The sequence below is a fragment of the Leptidea sinapis genome, chromosome 22 (assembly GCF_905404315.1).
Source record: "Leptidea sinapis chromosome 22, ilLepSina1.1, whole genome shotgun sequence".
In the NCBI taxonomy this organism is placed as follows: Eukaryota; Metazoa; Arthropoda; class Insecta; order Lepidoptera; family Pieridae; genus Leptidea; species Leptidea sinapis.
Window position 1 is genome coordinate 11,189,407 of NC_066286.1, and position 19,052 is coordinate 11,208,458.

Below are 19,052 nucleotides of genomic sequence, written 5' to 3' on the forward strand. Positions count from 1 at the left end.
TGCAGTTGTAGTGCCGCTCAGAATATTTGGGTTTTGCAAGAATCTTGAGCGGCACTGCATTGTAATAATAATAATGTAAATATGTAAATATTGACACACTTTTACACAGATTATCTTGCCCCAAATTAGGCATTGCCTGTGTTATGGGTTGCAAGACAACGATATATTTAATACAATATACTTACTTAAACATACATAAATACATATAAACATCCATATTCATCATATAAATGCTTGCACCTACCGGGATTCGAACACGGGACCTCTAGCTTAGTAGGTAGGATTGCTAACCACTCGGCTATACAGGTCGTAATGGGCAGGACGTATCAATTACCATCAGCTGAACATCCTGCTCGCCTCGTCCCATATTGTCATAAAAAAAAGTCTGCTCGGACAATCCTAATCGACTGATGTTTGTTACAGAAGGGTGGAAGCCAGAGAGTGTGGACGGGCAGTTGCAGGTCCTGGGCAGTTCACTTGACTACGCTGCTGCATTGATGCTTGCTGCTATGGCGGCGGTGTTGCTGGCAGCAGTGGGCTATCAATGTGCTGCCACCTGGAGATGGTTTATGGGCAGGTAATTATGAACTCGATTTGTTTATGGAAGGCCAAGCTTTACTCAACGTTTGTATATTCTACAGTGGTATCTGTTGCTAATTTTAAATAATAATTGATAAGACTATGACGTGGCTCAATGATTTACCAAATAGAGCTACGAATGATTTTTGGTTTAAAATCATGTATCCTTTTTTTCGGGTAATAGCGAATATAGACTTTCATATATCTGACCTTCCGTTACACAAATTTAAGCTTCATATTTAGGAAGTTTTAATAAAGAAATCTAAATATTTCTGGACTTTATTCAGGAATATTTAGACGATAAAAATGTCTGGATACTGTGGAAACTTTAAAAGAAGGATAAAATTTCCTGAGTTTCTTGCCGGTTCTTCTCAGAAAAGTCCTCCTTTTAGTCTCTTGAACCGATGGCATCAAAATTGACCAAAATTTCATAAGTGTGCAAATTGTACCTAAATGAATAAAGAAATTGCATTTCATAGAAACGATATAAAAAAGCAAATCAAAAGAATTTAATTGGTTCAGTTTAATGCTATAATACTTGTGATGTAATAAAGTGAGTTTTGACAATATCTTTTTTGAATTCGCCACAAATATTATGGCAAATATAACTTTAAAAAAATTTCTGGTGAAAAGAGGGTGCTTTACTATGTGTTTGAAATAATTAAGTATTTTTTTACAATCTTATGCAATGAAGCTTGAGCGCAAATAAACTAATTAACATTAAAGATGTGCATTTGGAAATAAGTTATGTTAGATTACGGATGGGGGAAATGTTAAGCAAATATCACACCAAGAGGATGAGAGGAGAGCCGAGGGCGAGTTAAAAATCGCCTATCGTCTGACGTAATATAATATGGACGCCCTCTATCAGTAAATATTAAGCAAGTATTAATAGTTATTATTAAGTTTACCTATTATCATAAAGTTGTAAAAGTAAAGGTGAAACAGCTTCCAAGCGACTAATAACATTGTTCGAGATAATGGCGTTTAGAAAATTGCGTTGCAGTAAGAGTTTTGCTCAAAGTAATACTGTAGGCTTCTTATGATTAACGGAAAGGACTTCTTGCGGAAACTCTTTACGGCCCAGATTTAATGGTTATTGAGTTTTCGCGTTACTTAATGAGTTCGATTTACGATGTCATTCTTTTCTTTTTATACTTTTAATATAAGCTTCATCTATGTGTACCTATTGGTATTTGTTATTTGTAATTTGCCGTTCCTGTTAGGAGGTAATATGACAGGGATGACTTTTTACAAAAATTTAAACCACTACATGAATGTAAAAGTGAACCATTGTTAAGTTATTTATTAACTTAAATTATTTTATTTCAATAAAACTGAAATATATTTACCACATAACAATGCTTATTATTTCCAATACATATTAATATGATGGTTAAAACTATTACTAGGAAGAAGTATACCAACAATACTGGCAGTATTTCCGTGTTGGATAACTAGGTTATATTGAATGTATGTAACTTATGGTATTCCCAGGAATAAAGCAGTGATTTTGTACTTCGCCTCACACTTAATCAGTTTTTATGTTCATTTATATCTACATAAAGATTGTCTTTAAAAATATAAATTTATAAAATTCTTGCATTCAATATCAATCTTCATAATGAAATCATTACGCCGATAAAATTCTTAGCTAAGAAAAATTTTTAATTGGAGATTCTTGAGCAATCATGTTACGAAATTAAATTCCTAAAGCGTTCTTAATAGCTTATAGCCATTCTTGTGAAATGCTGAGTGAAGCGAAATAACTTAACTACATTAAATTCACAAATAAAATTTGAAAAACAAAATTTATGAACGATGCGGGGCTCGAACCCTCGACCGCCGGCGTTCCGTGCCGGTGCTCTAACCAACTGAGCTGACCGTTCGAGTGACGTATCGTCACAAAATCTTGTATGCTTTGTTCAACTATCAGGTTGTGGCTTCAACCCCTGCATCCGAGTCCCGCATCGTTCATAAAATTTTCTTTTTCAAATTTTATTTGTGTATTAATCCTAGGAGGGTTATCACTTTTAAAACACAACGAGTTGTTTACATTAAATTAGAAAAAAAGTGCATTTCGAAACAAGTTATCGACACCCCAGTATTATGAATATATTTAAAATAAATATAATCTATATTTTCAAAAATAAAAGGTCATTTCCAGGACTCTGAAACGAACATTCGTATTTATTACATAAATAGACCATGGTGGACTTAAGCCTTAAGCTCGGTGGCGTCAATATAGCTTCCCAACGAGTAGGCCTCTAAATGAACATGGTCATGACGAAGATCATGTCAAATGTCCATGTTACACCTACTCCCGTAACAATTGGGAACTGAACTCTCAAAATTGTTGACAAGTACGTCTACCTTAGACAAATAATTAAGTTGGGAAGGTCCAATTTTGGGAAAGAGGTCACTGGTCGAATCCAACTTGGATTTTAAACTTTTTCTGGTACCAAATAGTACGACAGTTTCTGAAGACAAAGGTTTTCAAACAGTGTGTGTTGCCATACGGAGCGCAGATCTGGTCGCTAACTATGGGCCTTATGAAGAAGCTCATGGTCGCTGAGAGGGCAATGGATAGGGCTATGCTTGGAGTGTTCCTGCAAGATCGAATTAGAAATGACCGATGACATAGCTTGACGGACAGATGGCCGTCAGGGCAGTAAGGTCCTCGAATGGCGACCACGTACCGGAATACAGTTTTGGAAGCTCCCCCACACGACGAACTTAGCGTTATGGCGATCTTTGGGGGAGGCCTGTGTCCAGCTGTGTACGTCTTCCGGCTAAAATGATGAACTTTCCATTACGCCAGCGCACACAGCTGAAGTAGTTCGGGAGCACTTATTCTTCCGATTTACTACACAAAAATGAATATTTAAACCTACTTGAGAGAACTTACCTTTTGCCATATACGCGTTACTATTATTTATGAAATTATCTATCATTTACAAAAAAAGTTATTGAATGATGACTTAAAATAGTGGGTCAACTTTTTTGTTTTGTTCCTCAATTCTAGTTGGTAAAAATATGCACGGGTCATAGATTTGATATAAGAAACAACTCCAGCACAGGGAGTGACCATATTTTAAGTAAAAATTAACTGATTTTATAGTAAATTTCATTAAGCAAGTACCAAAATCGTGTTATGGTATGAGAACACCAAACGCCTGCAACTAATTGCGTGTACATGTGTCTAAATAGGAGTACTAATCCGCAATGGAATAAATCGTTACGACCGCAGACAGTGCGGGCAGGAGGGGGCACCGCTATCCTTCATTACAGCACTCAATCGTTGCTCTGGTTAGTTGCCGAGCAGTCACTATTTCTATGTATTACATATAATTTAATAAATAAAATCAAAATCACTTAATTCATTTAGGTCAAGGAAATGACACTTGTGATGATGACACAATGAATGTCTCATGTTTTCTTTCCTTTTTATATCTACCATCACATCGGAAAACGTTGAGCTTTAATGAGAAGAAGTAGCAAGAAACTCATTGCGACCCTTTTTTTAATCAACATTTAAAGCCTCACCTTTTTTCAAATCATTTCAATTACAATATATGTAATGTGATGCAACAAAAATACTCAAACGTCAAACACTCAATGCCTAACATGAGTAAGTAAAAAAAAGTAAATTTGAACTAATACGTAAAAACAGGAGTTACTAAGTACTGTTGATGCAATAATCCACACACACCGTAAATAAAATAAAAAAATGACGCAGAGATTATGGTAACAGGATCATCCTGCCACCACAAGTAGCGCCCGTTCACGAGCATGACGCATGGGGCAGCCATCGCCACCCTCGACCATAATTTAGGGAGGGTAACGACCCGTCCCACGTCGCCGCCATAAGCAGTGACATTTATGAGAGCATGTCTAAGCCTGTCACGAGAACTCAACCAAATAACAAAAAATAAGGGTCACATGATAAAACCCTTCAGCTTCATAATATATGTATAGATAGATTTAGTAAAGATAATATAAGAACTAATGCTGTAAATACTTTTGAACAGGACTCGTCGGGATTCGCAAGACAGCAATTGTGATTCTCAATCTCGCCAAGCGGCCATTCGCATCAGCCACTCCCTGCCTGATCTACAAACAGAACCACTTAAAGAAGAATATGTCCAGGAGCATAAAGATACTAAGAAGGTAAGGCATACTATCTTATATATATTATTATTGTATATATATATAAACACGCCTGTCTTACAACAATATTGTAGCGATTGTAATCGACGCCAGTTATAAAAATATGGTATTTGAATAATAATAATTAAACAACAGTGTGTTAAACGCTCATATTAATTGAGAAAGTACGCAGTGTGTTCTTCTTCTTAGTCGGATACTCTTGTCAGAGTGTTCGTGGTTGCGTTGACGAGGTACACGGTGGGGTGTTCGGTGGGTCGATATCGTTTCTGAGGGTAGCTCTCCTGGCGATGTGCTTCCATTTCTGACGGTTAAAGGAGTTGCGAGTACACTGGTCCATAGTGGACTCAGTAGCCTTTGTGATGGCATCTATCCAGCGGGTTGGCGATCGACCGCGTACTCTCTTGCCTTCCACCTGGCCCTAAATTACCAGTCTCTCCATCGAGTTTTCATTTCTAGAGACGTGACCGAAGAACTTCAGTATTCTTAGTTGCACAATTGACGATAGTCTGTCTTCAATACGAAGCTCTTTGAGGATGGATACATTGGTGCGAAATGCCGTCCACGGGATCTTTAGGAGGCGTCTACAGCACCACATCTCTAATGCATGGATTTTACGGCGATCCTGCAGTCTCCAAGTTTCGGCTCCATAGAGAAAGATTGGAAACACAAGGCATTTCATCAATCTGAATTTAGTCTTCTTGGTAAACCTTCTGTCCCTCCAAATCTTTCCTAGTCGTTCCACTGCAGACCTGGTGATGGCGCACCGTCGTCTGATCTCGTCGCCACATCCTCCAGCACATGATATAGTAGAACCAAGGAAATTATAGTTCTGTACCACTTCACAGTTAGCTATATAGTGTACGTTCGTTCCAATGTGTTCGGCCCGGTCTACTATCATCATCTTCGTCTTATCTCGGTTAATAGCAAGTCCGAATTGGAGATTGGTACTTTCTAGACGGGTTAGAAAATTTTCCATGTCTTCTCTAGTCTGTGCGAGAATTATCACACGTCCTTCAACAGATATTCCTTTGTTCCAATCTTCCAAGACAATGCGCATAATATACTTTGTGTAGATGTTAAAGAGTAATGGCGATAAGATGCATCCTTGTCGTACACCGCCATCTGTCTTGAATTCACTTGAAAGGGAACCATCCACTCGTACCGCTGCAGTACCGTCCTCATACAACCTCCTCAACAGAACTATTAAATGGGGTGGTACACCCATTTCCGCAAGTATCTTCCAGAGGTGTGTCCATATGACCGTGTCAAATGCTTTGCGAAAGTCCACAAAGCAAATGTAAAGGGTTGTATTGAATTCTCTGGCCTTCTGCATCTTCCCTTAACAAATCCGGCTTGCTCGGGTGCAATCTGCCTTGAGAAGTTGGCCAATAGCAGTGTGTTACTTTAGATAATATAAAAAATATTATTCTGGTACGATTATTTTATCGACTAATTTCTTTGCCACATACCATACACGGACGCAGAAAAGATTATTTTTAATGTTATTATTTACTATGTTGAACATAATAATTATTGTTCTTGAACTATTATGTTTAACATATCTATTTTATGTACCTAACAGATTATTTGACTCTATATAAGTGCACTCATTTTCATTTTGGTACTGGATTATGTATTTCGACAAATTGACTGGGTAAACAAAGGCATAATAGTTAATGGCTGTTTCTTAAGTCATCTAAGGTTCGCTGATGACACCGGTGGGTATTAGAAAAGTTGGAAGACCGTGTAAGAGGTGGGCTGATGATGTAATTGAATACGCTGGAAAAGACTGGCTAATATTGGGCAAAGACCGAATAGTGTGGAAAAAAATGGAGGAGGCCTTCACCCAAAGAGGGGCCCATACTACTAATTAAACATTTATTATTAAGAAATAGAAAAAAAATACTAACATAAAACTATTCTCTTTTTAAATTCTTATAATATTAGTCTTAAGTTAAGTTTACTAACAATAATTATAAGTTTGTTTTAATTTTTAAATTTAGCTTAACTTAATTATGTAATTTAGTATGGGAATAAAAGGCTTTTTTATTTTTTATTTTTTTTTATTATAAGTGCACTCATTTTAACTTGTAAGTGCTATATAAATATCAATTTCAGTTTTCGAGAAAACTGTTTTTTGACATGTCGAGAGTAGCGCGCTACTTCAATGCTACGCTGATGAGGCGTGCAAAATAATCGTTACGTAAACCCTACAAAGCTTTAATAGACCATATCTCTTATTGAGTTATATTATAATAATTACAATTTTTTAATTAATAAAATTTTATACTGACTCCACAATTTCTAGGCTCTCTAGGTCATATAACTCACTGGCCAAATCGCAGAATATTGATTTATTCATTCCTCTTGCTCAATATAAAAAGAAAATACTTAATTTACACACGTGACTTAGAAACCTTGTTTTCATTATATTTCATTTTTATTTTTCTACTATATATTACAATATTTATAGATTTTAGTTTTTAAATTGTTAAAATTACTGTCTTATAAACGTAGTAAAAATCATGAATGCTATGGTAGCTTATAAGTGAATTAACTCTTATCCATATTATTAATATATTTTAAGTTTAAGCATGTAAAGAGTGTAATTTGTTAGTTGCCCAAATAAATAAATAAACACTACGCATTAACACCGTCTCTTGGAGGGTGGAAAATATACAAGCGGCTAATAAGAAAACAATGCTATAATAAGAAATAAATAAATAATGATCTTATCACTTCCATCCATTTTCTGTATATATAGAGATCAAACCAGCGAAACAATCCGTCTTCAGGTAAAAAATTTAAATGAAATGTTATATGAAAATCGCTCTTAAGATTGGTACTCATTTAATTGATTACATTTATATATTGTTAGATGAGACTAGAATATAATAATTTTATAGCAATAACTCTTGTGTTTATTGCATAATATTTAAGACAGCAATAAGAAATTATGCTGGGAGAGTTTCATTCGCCGTTTCTTCTCTCTCAAAGCGCCATTTGCTTCCGAAGCGGTGGTAGTGTATCAACTGACATCAAAAAGAATTCTCAAGGACTTTGAGAAAATAAATGCCCTTTATGCCTTTTTAATAGAAACAATGCAATTGCATGCAGCCACCTTTAGGGCCTGCATTCTCCTATGATTCCTCTGGTATTGTTGGAGAGTGAGTAGCGGTGATCACTTAACATCAGATGACTCGTACTGTCCTCCTTCTTCCATAAAAAAATAAAAACGTCTGAAAGTTTGTCTACAACTTTTGACACATGAATGATACAACCCAATGCGGAATTCCATGCATACGAACTTTTGAGTACAAGCTAATAAATAAAATTATTTAATAATTAATTAATAAATTAAATTCATTTTATATTTATTAAGCCAGTTGGTTTATATATTTGGAAGACGTTAAAATTCATTAAATTACTAGAAACTGGTACCTCCACTTTTGTTTATTAGGTCAAATTAAAAGTTATAAACTACTTCGACGTTTACAAGTTTTCACAGCACGGTTGTTGCGACTTTACATGTTAATAAAACACACAAAAGAAGACTGGAGCAAGAAATATAAATTGAAATACTTGTACTGATTTTCTTGAGTTTTGAAAGTTCTAAGAAGTTTATTTAGTGGGTTTGTAGGTTGATTCAATTGGAGATATACTTCTTATGGCTTGTTTGAGAGAAATAGAGTTCATTTTTACTATACATGCTTAAAGCAAAATGATTTTTCGACACCATGAAGTTAATACATTAATCTTACTCTGTTATATATAGTGTGAAGTAAAATCTTTATTTAAGCAAGTGCCACGGCCATTCTATTAGATGTTTTAAAAGCAATATTTTATATTCTTTTACAGGTTTTGCAAATATAGAAGAAAGCACATGTGTTCTTACTAGGGTTGAGCAGTTGTAAAGTAGATTCTTTAGATAGAGCCACAACCTAAGAGTTGAACAACACATACCAAGATTTTATGACGATCGTCACTCGAACGGTTAGCTCAATTGGAAGAGCACTCGCACGGAACGCGAGAGGTCGTGCGTTTCAGTCGCGCATCGTTTATAAAATTTTGTTTTCAAATTTTATTTGTGTATGAATCCTAGAATTATCACTTTAAAAAACATAAAATGCTGAAAGTAGACCCACAATATAATATAAAAAAAATATTTACTTTGAACAAATTATGGATTATTTTTTTCTAAATATACTAAATGGCTTTATCATCATCATCTTATCAAGAAAAAATGACCAATACACAGTGTTTCAAATTTTGTTGGTAGAATGTGAAAAGCATGTTTGCTCTAATTGATAGAAGGGTTTTCAGTTATTTGTAAAACTTTTATTTTCACAAAATTTTACAGCAATAGACAGAGCCTACACATTTATATAGAAGTATAGGTACAAATAACCTAATCTTATCTATTTTTCTCTTTGTTTTGAAAACCACAGGTTTCACCTTTTTGAAGGTCACCACCACATTAAAGAAAACATGACGTACCAATTTTATTTATTTCGTTAGGTTGAGAAATTTTATATTTTCATACTTATAGTGAAAATTGGGAATTCAATAAATCTCTCCAGATGGTAAGAAATCAGGAAGTGTGTCAAGTTAGGAATATTAAATTAATTTTGAAACTCGTCCGTCACATATTTTGTGCTGAGATTTTTGTGATGATGTTGGAAGGAGCCGTTTTTATTAATCAAACGTTGTTTACTAGAAGGAATAAGATATTAAAATAAATAATGAACTAGATTTTGTCCGCGATTTTGATCCCAAAGATTTTTTTTATCAAGTTCCCTCAGAAACGCAACCAAAATAATGTCTCCGACTATGTTCAGGATTCGTGTGTTACTGCTAACCTATCAGTATTTTGATACTCATAGTTTTAAAGAATTGTATATATAATCCCTACTAATGAATGAAATGAAATGAAATATATCTTTATTGCATACCACAAAATAATGAAACATGAGACTACAAAAAGCAATAGGCGGCCTTATCGCTTAAGAACGATTTCTACCAGGCAACCTATAACGAATCAGTTATAGTTGAAAAGATAACAGAAGGTGGTGTTATCGATATGCATATAATTTAAACATACAGTAAATAATTCCAAGAAAAGAACTAGTATTGAATTTGTCACAGTAATAAATAATAATTATGGAGCATTGTTTTGAAAGATTGGAGAGTTTGAGCCTTTCTGATTTCAGAGGGAAGAGAATTCCATAGGTTAACAGCTTGCACAGCAAATGAATTGTTAAAAAAGGAAGTTTTATGAACAGGTGTACAAAGCAAGAGATTATGGACAGACCGAAGATATAGTTGGTGAGAACTTAATGCTGAAAATTTTTCCTTGAGATATATAGGAGTTTTAGGATCAAATAGGACACGATAGAGATGTATAAGTATATGGGAATTTCTACGCAAGCGGATAGGGAGCCATTTGAGCTTTTTGCGAAATTCAGACACGTGGTCCTACTTACGTAGTCCAAATATAAAACGAATACACATGTTCTGCAATCGTTCAAGCTTATCCAACTGGAGTTCGGGTAAATCGACATATGAAATGTCAGCATAGTCAAAAATGGACAGGAGAAGGGATTGAGCGAGTAAAGTTTTCGTGGGAATAGGAAGAAAATTTTGGAGTTTTTTTAATGAGTGAGAGGCAGCATAGAGCTTTCTAATAACTTGTTTTAATTGATGGTGCCAAGACAAATTCCGATCAATGAATACGCCCAAGCTCTTAAAAGAGCAGCTAAAAGGAATAAGAGTTCCACCTACACAAATGGGAGGTAGATTACCCCACTCAATTTTATGGGTTAGTTGTGAGCTACCAACAATAATACATTGAATTTTCGACGGATTCACTGTTAGTCCATGGGCAGTACTCCATTCCACGATTGTAGTTAAGTCTTTGTTAGTGTTTTTAATAGCTAAAGGCAGACCCTCGAGAGAAGATTGTGAGTGTATCTGGAGATCGTCTGCATACATATGATACCAGGAAGTTAAATTTTTAGTTATAGAGTTAATAAAAATTGCAAAAAGAAGAGGAGACAGTACACCGCCTTGTGGAACTCCAGCGGAAAGGTTAGACCAGGTTGAAGTGTTATCATCAATCTTAGTCCTTTGCCCACGCCCACGTAAATAGCTTCGAAACCACCCTATCACTGTTGGAGATACGTTAATGGAACTCAACATGCTCAGCAAAATATCAAAGTCAACAGTGCAGAAGGCTAATGCCTTGCTGAAGTCGAGTAGTGTAAGTATTGTGAGCTGTTGCTTATCCATGCCAGATCGGATATCATCGGTAATTTTTATAAGTGCAGTAGTTGTACTATCTCCTGGACGAAAACCAGATTGAAGAGGGTTAAGAACACTGTGCTTATTAATAAATATAGACAATTGTTGATGGACTAAGCGTTCAAGAACCTTGGAAAGAAAAGGTAGTATAGATATGGGGCGATAGTCAGAAAGATTATGTGGTTTAGAAATTTTAGGTATTGGAATAACATTAGCGTCTTTCCAGGCTACAGTAAATTGGCCAGACGTTATAGAAAAATTAAGAATATGGGAGATTGTAGGAACTAGGATATCTATGATAGGAAGGATCATATTACGACTAATGCAATCACTACCAACGGCCTTAGATGTAACAGACAAAATGTTTTTTTTAGCGTCAGAATCAGTAATAATATTATTATTAACTAATATTATAAATGTGAACGTAAGTTTGTTTGATACGCTTTTACGCCGGAGCTACTGAACCGATTTTGATGAAATTTGGTACAGCTACATTTTATCTCGGAAAATCCATGATTACCGCGGGATTTGCGAAAAACTGAAATTCACGTCAATGAATTATAACTATACCAATAGTAGGTTTCGTTTGCCATAGCATTCTTCTTCGAAATAGAGAGTTGAGAACGGGAGCGAAAACGAGAACCGTAACTGGAATAGGACATGAGATAATCTTCAATTCAAAACTGCTTATTATTTTTAAAAACCCTTTATCTACGCGGACGAAGTCGCGGGGATCAGCTAGTAGAATATATGTATTAAAGTAGTATAAATCTTGATGTATTTGTTTAACTCTCTTGTTGTGATTGAAGACGTGAGATAATCAATATTTTAAAAAATAAATTTTAAACTGAAAACGTATTGTAAAAGGCCCTAGGTCCAGTAATTTAACGTAAAAAAATCAAACATTTAAAATACAACCTCTTATCCAAATATTTTAATATTATTACTACTACTTTTAAAAATTCTGGTATATTTAAATATAGAATTTGGAATTAATTCCAAAGTGAAATTTTTATTACATCGCTTCATATTTTTTCGCCCATCTATCGCATGTTGCATTACAATCGGCCGATTGTAGTCGAGGTGGGGTTGTATCATTAATTTCAGCTACTGCTTTTATGTCAGTTGGGCGCGCGGTATAAGGTGCCAGATTTAAGCTCTGGTTCCCGAGAGGGAGAGTAGGTTCGAGCCCCACACCTGACAGGTCTTTTATCACATTATATTTAAATTTAATAAAGAATATGTAAAGCATTCGTTTTTTTTCTTTCGGTTATTATGCTGATATTTATATGTTATTTTTTAAAGGATGTTTCACTTGCATCGTGGTTTCATAAAACCACACAATTGCTTTTTTTTATATTTTTTCTCATCATGTACAAACATACTGTTGAGGACGGTTAGTTTTGTACCACATGTGGGGTTGGGCATAATGAAGAAAACAGTGTGTAATAAAGCATCGATAAATTTTGGTACAAATTTAAATTTGGTATTCTTATATCATTAATACTTCTAGATAGACTATGACAGACTAAAAATAGATTTTAGAACTAACTTCTAATTTGAGTAATTCACGCACACTAACACAAAGTGCCATACAAATCGCGAGTGTAAGACTTAGCTTGTCACGCACACCAAACTAATATTCCTGGCCTGTTTTGTATCGGTTCTCTAACAGCAAGAGACTCTATTTAGACGTACAAATTATCTTAGTTGGTATTGTTTTTCGAGTTAATTTTGCTTTTACGATGGTTATTTTCGCAACAATAACGGTAGACCTAACAGCTAATGTCAGGCGTGGCTGACTGATTATGATTTGTAAATCAAAATCTGTTACAGTCACAAGAGATTCACTTTACTATTACATCTTGCTGTATCTTTATGTTTATATGTATTTATGTATGTTTAAGTAAGTATATTGTATTAAATATAACGTTGTCTTGTACCCATAGTATAAATAGGCTATGCCTAGTTTGGGGCAAGATAATTTTTGTAAAAGTGTCTCAATATTATTATTATTATCTACATTTGAGATGTTCTGTTCTCTCGCAAGCATTTATTATATACGCTAGTATATAGTCAGCCGGCAGAGAGACGAAGGGACGAACAGCTGATTTCTAGCAATAGAGTTCTCATTGGTTATATTCGGGGTACGGTACGGTAATAAGATTAACCAAAAACAGTGGAAGAGATAGGGAGAAGCTACAAGCGTAGAAAGAGAAAGATATCTTCATGTAGTAAATTGAACCTATCTTTGAAATACATGAATTATAATATTTTGATATAATTGTAATAAGTTGTTTATTGAAACAAAAACAATAATTGTTGCTCTGTAAAGATAAATTTAATTTGTTATGAAAGGATCTGAAATTATAAGTATTTCTTTTACAAATACTTGCTAATTTTCAATTATACACAACCAGAGTGAATAGAGTTTTAGATTGAACATAGATATATATGTAACAATTATACGTTTAAAGTTAAAGTTAATCTGCGGGAAATTTAAATTAAATAAAGAGCCAAAAGAGCTTCTTTTATATAAATACAATAATAATTGCTCGAACATTCTAATGTTGAAATTCAATAACAGAAAGAAGTAATTAACATCTTGACTGTTGCTTCTCAATATATTCTTGGTAATGTATTGTATGTTCATAGGTTAATAAGTGAATTTGTTAGAAACTGTCATAAACATAACGTTAACACCAGGAACAGACAAACTTATAATGCCTACTACTCGGCTAGGTCAAGTTAGTAAGTCTTTTGTGGGGCGATCTATATGCTTTTACAACAAGATCCCAGAAAATGTTCAAAACAAAAGTATTACGTTGTTCAAAAGAATTGTTAAAAGACATTTTTGTGGTAAAAGTTACTATAACATAAATGACTTTCTTAATGATACCGCCTAAGGCTATTAAATAATAAGTTTAATTGTGCAATATTACTTTGTAAGCATATTTGTTTTGATGAAAAAAAAAGAGGTTGTTGCGCCCATTCTTCTCAGGTCTGAGGCATTCGTTTTGGAATGGGTGGTAGTTTTTGAGTTTCAATAAGTGATGTCACATTCTACTTTGAATAAAAATATTTGAATAACCAATATCTTTCTTCTTTCAGAAATTATTAACTTACGTCACTACGCTAAAGTTGTGCTGAGTTGTATCGTCCTTATTTTCTATTTCAGTGAAGTTCCTTTAACTCTCATTAAGTTCACCTTCAACTTTCCTCAGGGTCCCAATATCGAGACGACTTTTAATATAAAATATTGCACGAGGACTACCGTACTTTTAATAATTGTTTTACTTGTAAAGTTTCTGTATTCATAAGTATTCTTTACTTGAAATTTTATAAATTAAAACTATCTTTTTCTAATAATGGGAAGTGGTTAATTGGTATAGTAATAAAAGAACAGAAAAGTATAAGTTCGATGGTTTTCGTAATAGTGTAATAACAAAAGATAGTTTAAAACTTAGAATAATAACGCTTAGAACGTGAGTAGGCCCAAGCGAAATGAAGCAGTTTCAATGTGGTATTTTATGACCACATACGTTTCCCGCCGCGTCAGTGTCACTCTGTCAACTACCAGGACAATCAGTGCGCGAAATGTAAATAAAAAATTACTAACTGTGCAGTAAAAGGGTGTCATAAAGCGTCTTATCATAAAAAATATGATAAGAAAATCACATTTCACACCTAAATACTATTTCACAACTTTTAATTTAAGCTAATACATTCGTCAAAACAGCAAAATATTTTGTAAACAAAATAGACGCCATTAAAAAAATATGTTGCCAGCTAGCAAGTACTTTATACCCCGAGTTCCTGTCCGCTGGGATAGATTTTTGTGTTTATTGGTAGATATTGGAAAGGAGGCTATAATGTACGACGCCACATGATGTTATAAGTATTCAAAGTCAAAGTCAAATAATCTTAATTCAATTAGGCTTAAACTAAGCGCTTTGAATAGTCACTATAAATATATCATTTAAATTACTGTATTACGATATGTTTGGAAAAAGTTGAGCTCGTGTTTTAACCGACTTCAAAAAAGGAGAAAGTTCTCAATACGTCGGTATTATAGCAAATCGTTACGATTTTCAGTTACGTGCCAATTTTTTTTAAATCCAAGATGGCCGCCACGCAAATTTATGAATTCAACAATATTGATAACAATCATTGCTAAGATATAAGTATTATTCTTTTTTTATTAATCAAAGAGTATCGACTTCTAGGCAACTATTGCTAATAGTATTTTATGCAACAGCTGTATAATGAGGTTCAACAAGAGTGGAGCAGGTTGCGCAATTAATTGAATTGAATGGGTTTTTAACCAAGTTAAACAACGTGTCGCAAACAGTATTTTTTCTACGACTTGATAATTTTAAATAAAACCAAAATTAAACAAACAAATATCACATGTGGTCACTTAAATGGGCGGGAAATGTATTGTATATAATATACTAGTGTCTGGTGCGTGGTTTCATTTTTCCTTCAAAGAATGGCATCGGTACACTCATACAGCCAACGAGGGAAAATTAAAAATTACAAAATATCCAGCATATTGGCAAATTATTTCAACAAGATTTTTCTTAAGTTGACATTAAAATGTTTAGTCTCATTAGACTTAGACTTAGATTTATTAAAAATTATGTTTAAAATATAGAATGTACGACGTATTATCTTGGCACATAGTTGTTAGGCAAAAACGTGTTAATTCCTAATAAATCTTCTAAAGATATGAGGGATGGCGCATTCGATTCGGACCGACTTCTACAAAAATATTTTATGTTTTTTTAAAGTGATAACCTTCACTTCTAGGATTAATACTCAAATAAAATTAGAAAAACAAAATTTTATGAACGATGCGGGATTCGAACCCACGACCTCCGGCGTTCCGTGCCGGTGCTCTAACAACTGAGCTAACCGTTCGAGTTCAACTCTCAGGTGGTGGCTTCATCTACAGAATCTACTTTACAGTTGATAACCTGCTCAACCCCAATATTTGCATATTAGGAAATTGACGGAACGAGGTCGTGGGTTCGAATCCCGCATCGTTCATAAAATTTTGTTTTTCAAATTTTATTTGTGTTCTGTTAAAAAATGTATCAAAAGTATGTATGTAGACATTATGGAACTTCCCAAGATAAATTAGCCAAATCGATCGAGCCGTTCTCGAGTTTTGCGCTTAACATTGTAACATTGATTTTTATTTACATGGAAGAAGATGGATAGATTTATACCCTATACTATTATTATTTAATTCCATAACAACCATCTAATAAATCAAGGGTAAATATTATTCTTACAACAACAATTTACTTTATCGTTATATATATTAAATGGAAGTGCCTTCGTTGAAAGATTTATAGCATATTGCATTATAAGATTGAAACTTTGTGAAGATATTGTAATGATAGCGGTGGTCTTGAGTCTAGACTGAAAAATCTATGAAGCGTTGAATTAAAGATAGTAAAGCCGTCGCTATTTACTGTGACTAGTCACGACATTGTCATCAATATTCCCGTCTTTCCGTTCGCTGTATCTCATAAATTAAAATTGTAATACAGTTGAAATTTCAACAACGAATTTTGTACAGCTACTGCCGCAAAAAGATTTTCTTCTTTTTTTGTCGTCCACAACCACGGAGATAAGAGTGTACATTCTTCAACTTAACACTCTGTCAAGAGTGTAGCAGTAAGCATTCTGTGAGAGGGCAAACGGCTTTTGATGTTAAGTGAATATTTTTGTCCATGAATCTGCAACACCAAAATTCTAAGAGATGCATTACCGTCTATTAAAGTGATATTATGGTCTTAGTTTTTCGTATCGGTTCAAAACTTTTGCATTGGGAAACGGATTTCACAATGCCGCTGTTCGAGGCAAGAAATTCCTTGGAAATAACGCGGGTAACCAATGCCTGGGCTTTTAGCCACTATATAACTACTCAACCGACTACTAGGTTTTTAAATTATTTGTGATCGACATTTCCGCTCTTATCTGCAAGGTATGAACATAAACAATAATTAACGACGGTTACATAACACAGATTAGATTACAAAGCAACAAAGATTCCTGTTAACAGCTCCAACAATTTCATTGCGTGGAAGATGCTTAAATTGTCAAGGCTACAGTACTTTGTGAATGGCTTGATCGCTTGGTACGAGTACTATGCAAAACTGCGCTTCATTGCGTGTCTTAGTAGTCTGTGCGAATTCTGTCATTGCATTAACTATCAAAATATCAACGTTCAACCAAATTGTGCAATAAACTTCTTTGCGCTGTATGTCGGTCGGTATGACCTGCAAAAAATATTTACATACATAATTAATTAGAACCGGCTTAGCGCCGGCCGGCTCATCTGGCTTTTTTAACTTCCCGCAAAGAAAATTATCAAAAATCGGGCGATTATTGGTTTTATCCCGTTTTTCGAAAATCGAGTTTTCATCAGATCTCGACGTTTTAAGGTCCTGGTTATGGTGTGTCTGTGTGTGTGAGTGTGTACGGATGTATGTAAACCTCTTTTAACTTTTGAACGGCTCGACCGATTTCATCGCGGTTGGCGCCATTTGAAAGGGCAAAACAAACAAACTTGTTGTGCAAACTTATATTTTAAACGCAATTTTGATCAGTAGGTTTTGAGAAATCCCACAACAACTACGAAAAAAATAATTCTGACTTACTGAAAACTGCGTGGAAATTGGTATATTCAATCAGAAGTAATTGCGGTTTAAAATTTATAAAATAGTTTTATTTTTTATCAGATAATTTGTAATGATAGTATAATGATAATTAGTAATAAATAATTTGTATGGAATTAGCGGGAAGTTTCAGGGATGACCTTTAGAGTCAACCAATATCCTAATTTATTTATTAAAAATTCTTTACAATATAATATAGTTTGTCCTGTGCTTCCCCGTGGCATAAAAAGAATAGGCCTGAGGGCTGAGGGTGTCGTAAGAGGCGACATAGGGCATTTACAACTGGGAGGCTTCTTTGCAGAGAATGGTGCGCCGGCTAGATTGTTTCCGGCTTTCTGCCGTGAAGCAGTAATGTGTAAGCATTATCGTGTTTCAGTCTGAAGGGCGCCGTAGCTAGGTAAATTACTGGGCAAATTCAACTTAACATTAAGATGAAGACATAAGTGTTTTAAGGTCGTCACCTTAATTTGCGCAATTGTAGTGCATAATTCATTGTAATGCGTAGGGCGTACCAATTACTATCAGCTGAACTTATATCTCCTCTCGTCCCTTATTGTCATAAAAAATCGAACAATAAAATTTATTATTAAATATCCTGAGGGTGATTGCTCTTTTCTCAATCTGTGGTATCACAATGTGTTATCTGAACCTTAGATTTAATGTTTGAACATTAATGTATGTTTGATGTAATATATTTTGTGTTTGCAGGTACTGCGGCAGACAACCCTGCCAATTGTTCCTGATCGTCATCAGACATTCCAACGACAGCTGTCCCATCGGCTCGATCTTCCATCCATCCAGTTCAGCATCTGCAGTCTTGAACGAGCGGATTCTTCAATAGGACTCATTAAGGTAGGTTTTATATTTTAAATTATTTATAGGTTTGATACAATGAAAAATTGATAAGAAAAATCTCAAGATAACATCAACGGTGGTGCGACCGTGGACAGCAACAAGGAATTAATTGTAAGCTTTACACATAATACAGAAATAGAAAAGTACTTTAACTTCAAAAAAGGGCGCCCGAAATGACGCACACATACACACGATATAAACGGCCACTAAACAATCTTGGGAAGACAAAACTATTGTATGCCACGCCGTACGCCGCCGAGACTGGTCGCTGTCCGAGTTAAATTAGCTGCACCACGCCGTCCGCGTGGTACTTTTTTTATGTACCAACCTTAGCGCACCGCCCACACGTAGGTATAAATTACAAGAAGACCGCTGAGTTAGAGAAACATACTAACAATACCAAGCCTCCTAATACTTCAGATAGGTTTATACGCCCGAGCTCACTTACACCGGTAT

The 19,052-nt window shown here is 34.7% G+C and overlaps 1 protein-coding gene across 1 annotated transcript in view; it reads left to right on the forward strand.

Moving 5' to 3' along the window:
* Positions 1 to 498: 498 nt before the first annotated feature.
* The window catches only part of LOC126970836 (synaptotagmin-10-like), a 62,068-nt gene continuing 43,514 nt past the window's right edge, over positions 499 to 19,052 (forward strand). Inside the window, exons 1-3 of the mRNA XM_050816980.1 lie at positions 499 to 577; positions 4,611 to 4,749; positions 18,450 to 18,593. Of these exons, the coding sequence (XP_050672937.1) occupies positions 510 to 577; positions 4,611 to 4,749; positions 18,450 to 18,593 (351 nt within the window). The 5' untranslated portion in view covers positions 499 to 509. The remainder of the gene's footprint in view (positions 578 to 4,610; positions 4,750 to 18,449; positions 18,594 to 19,052) is intronic.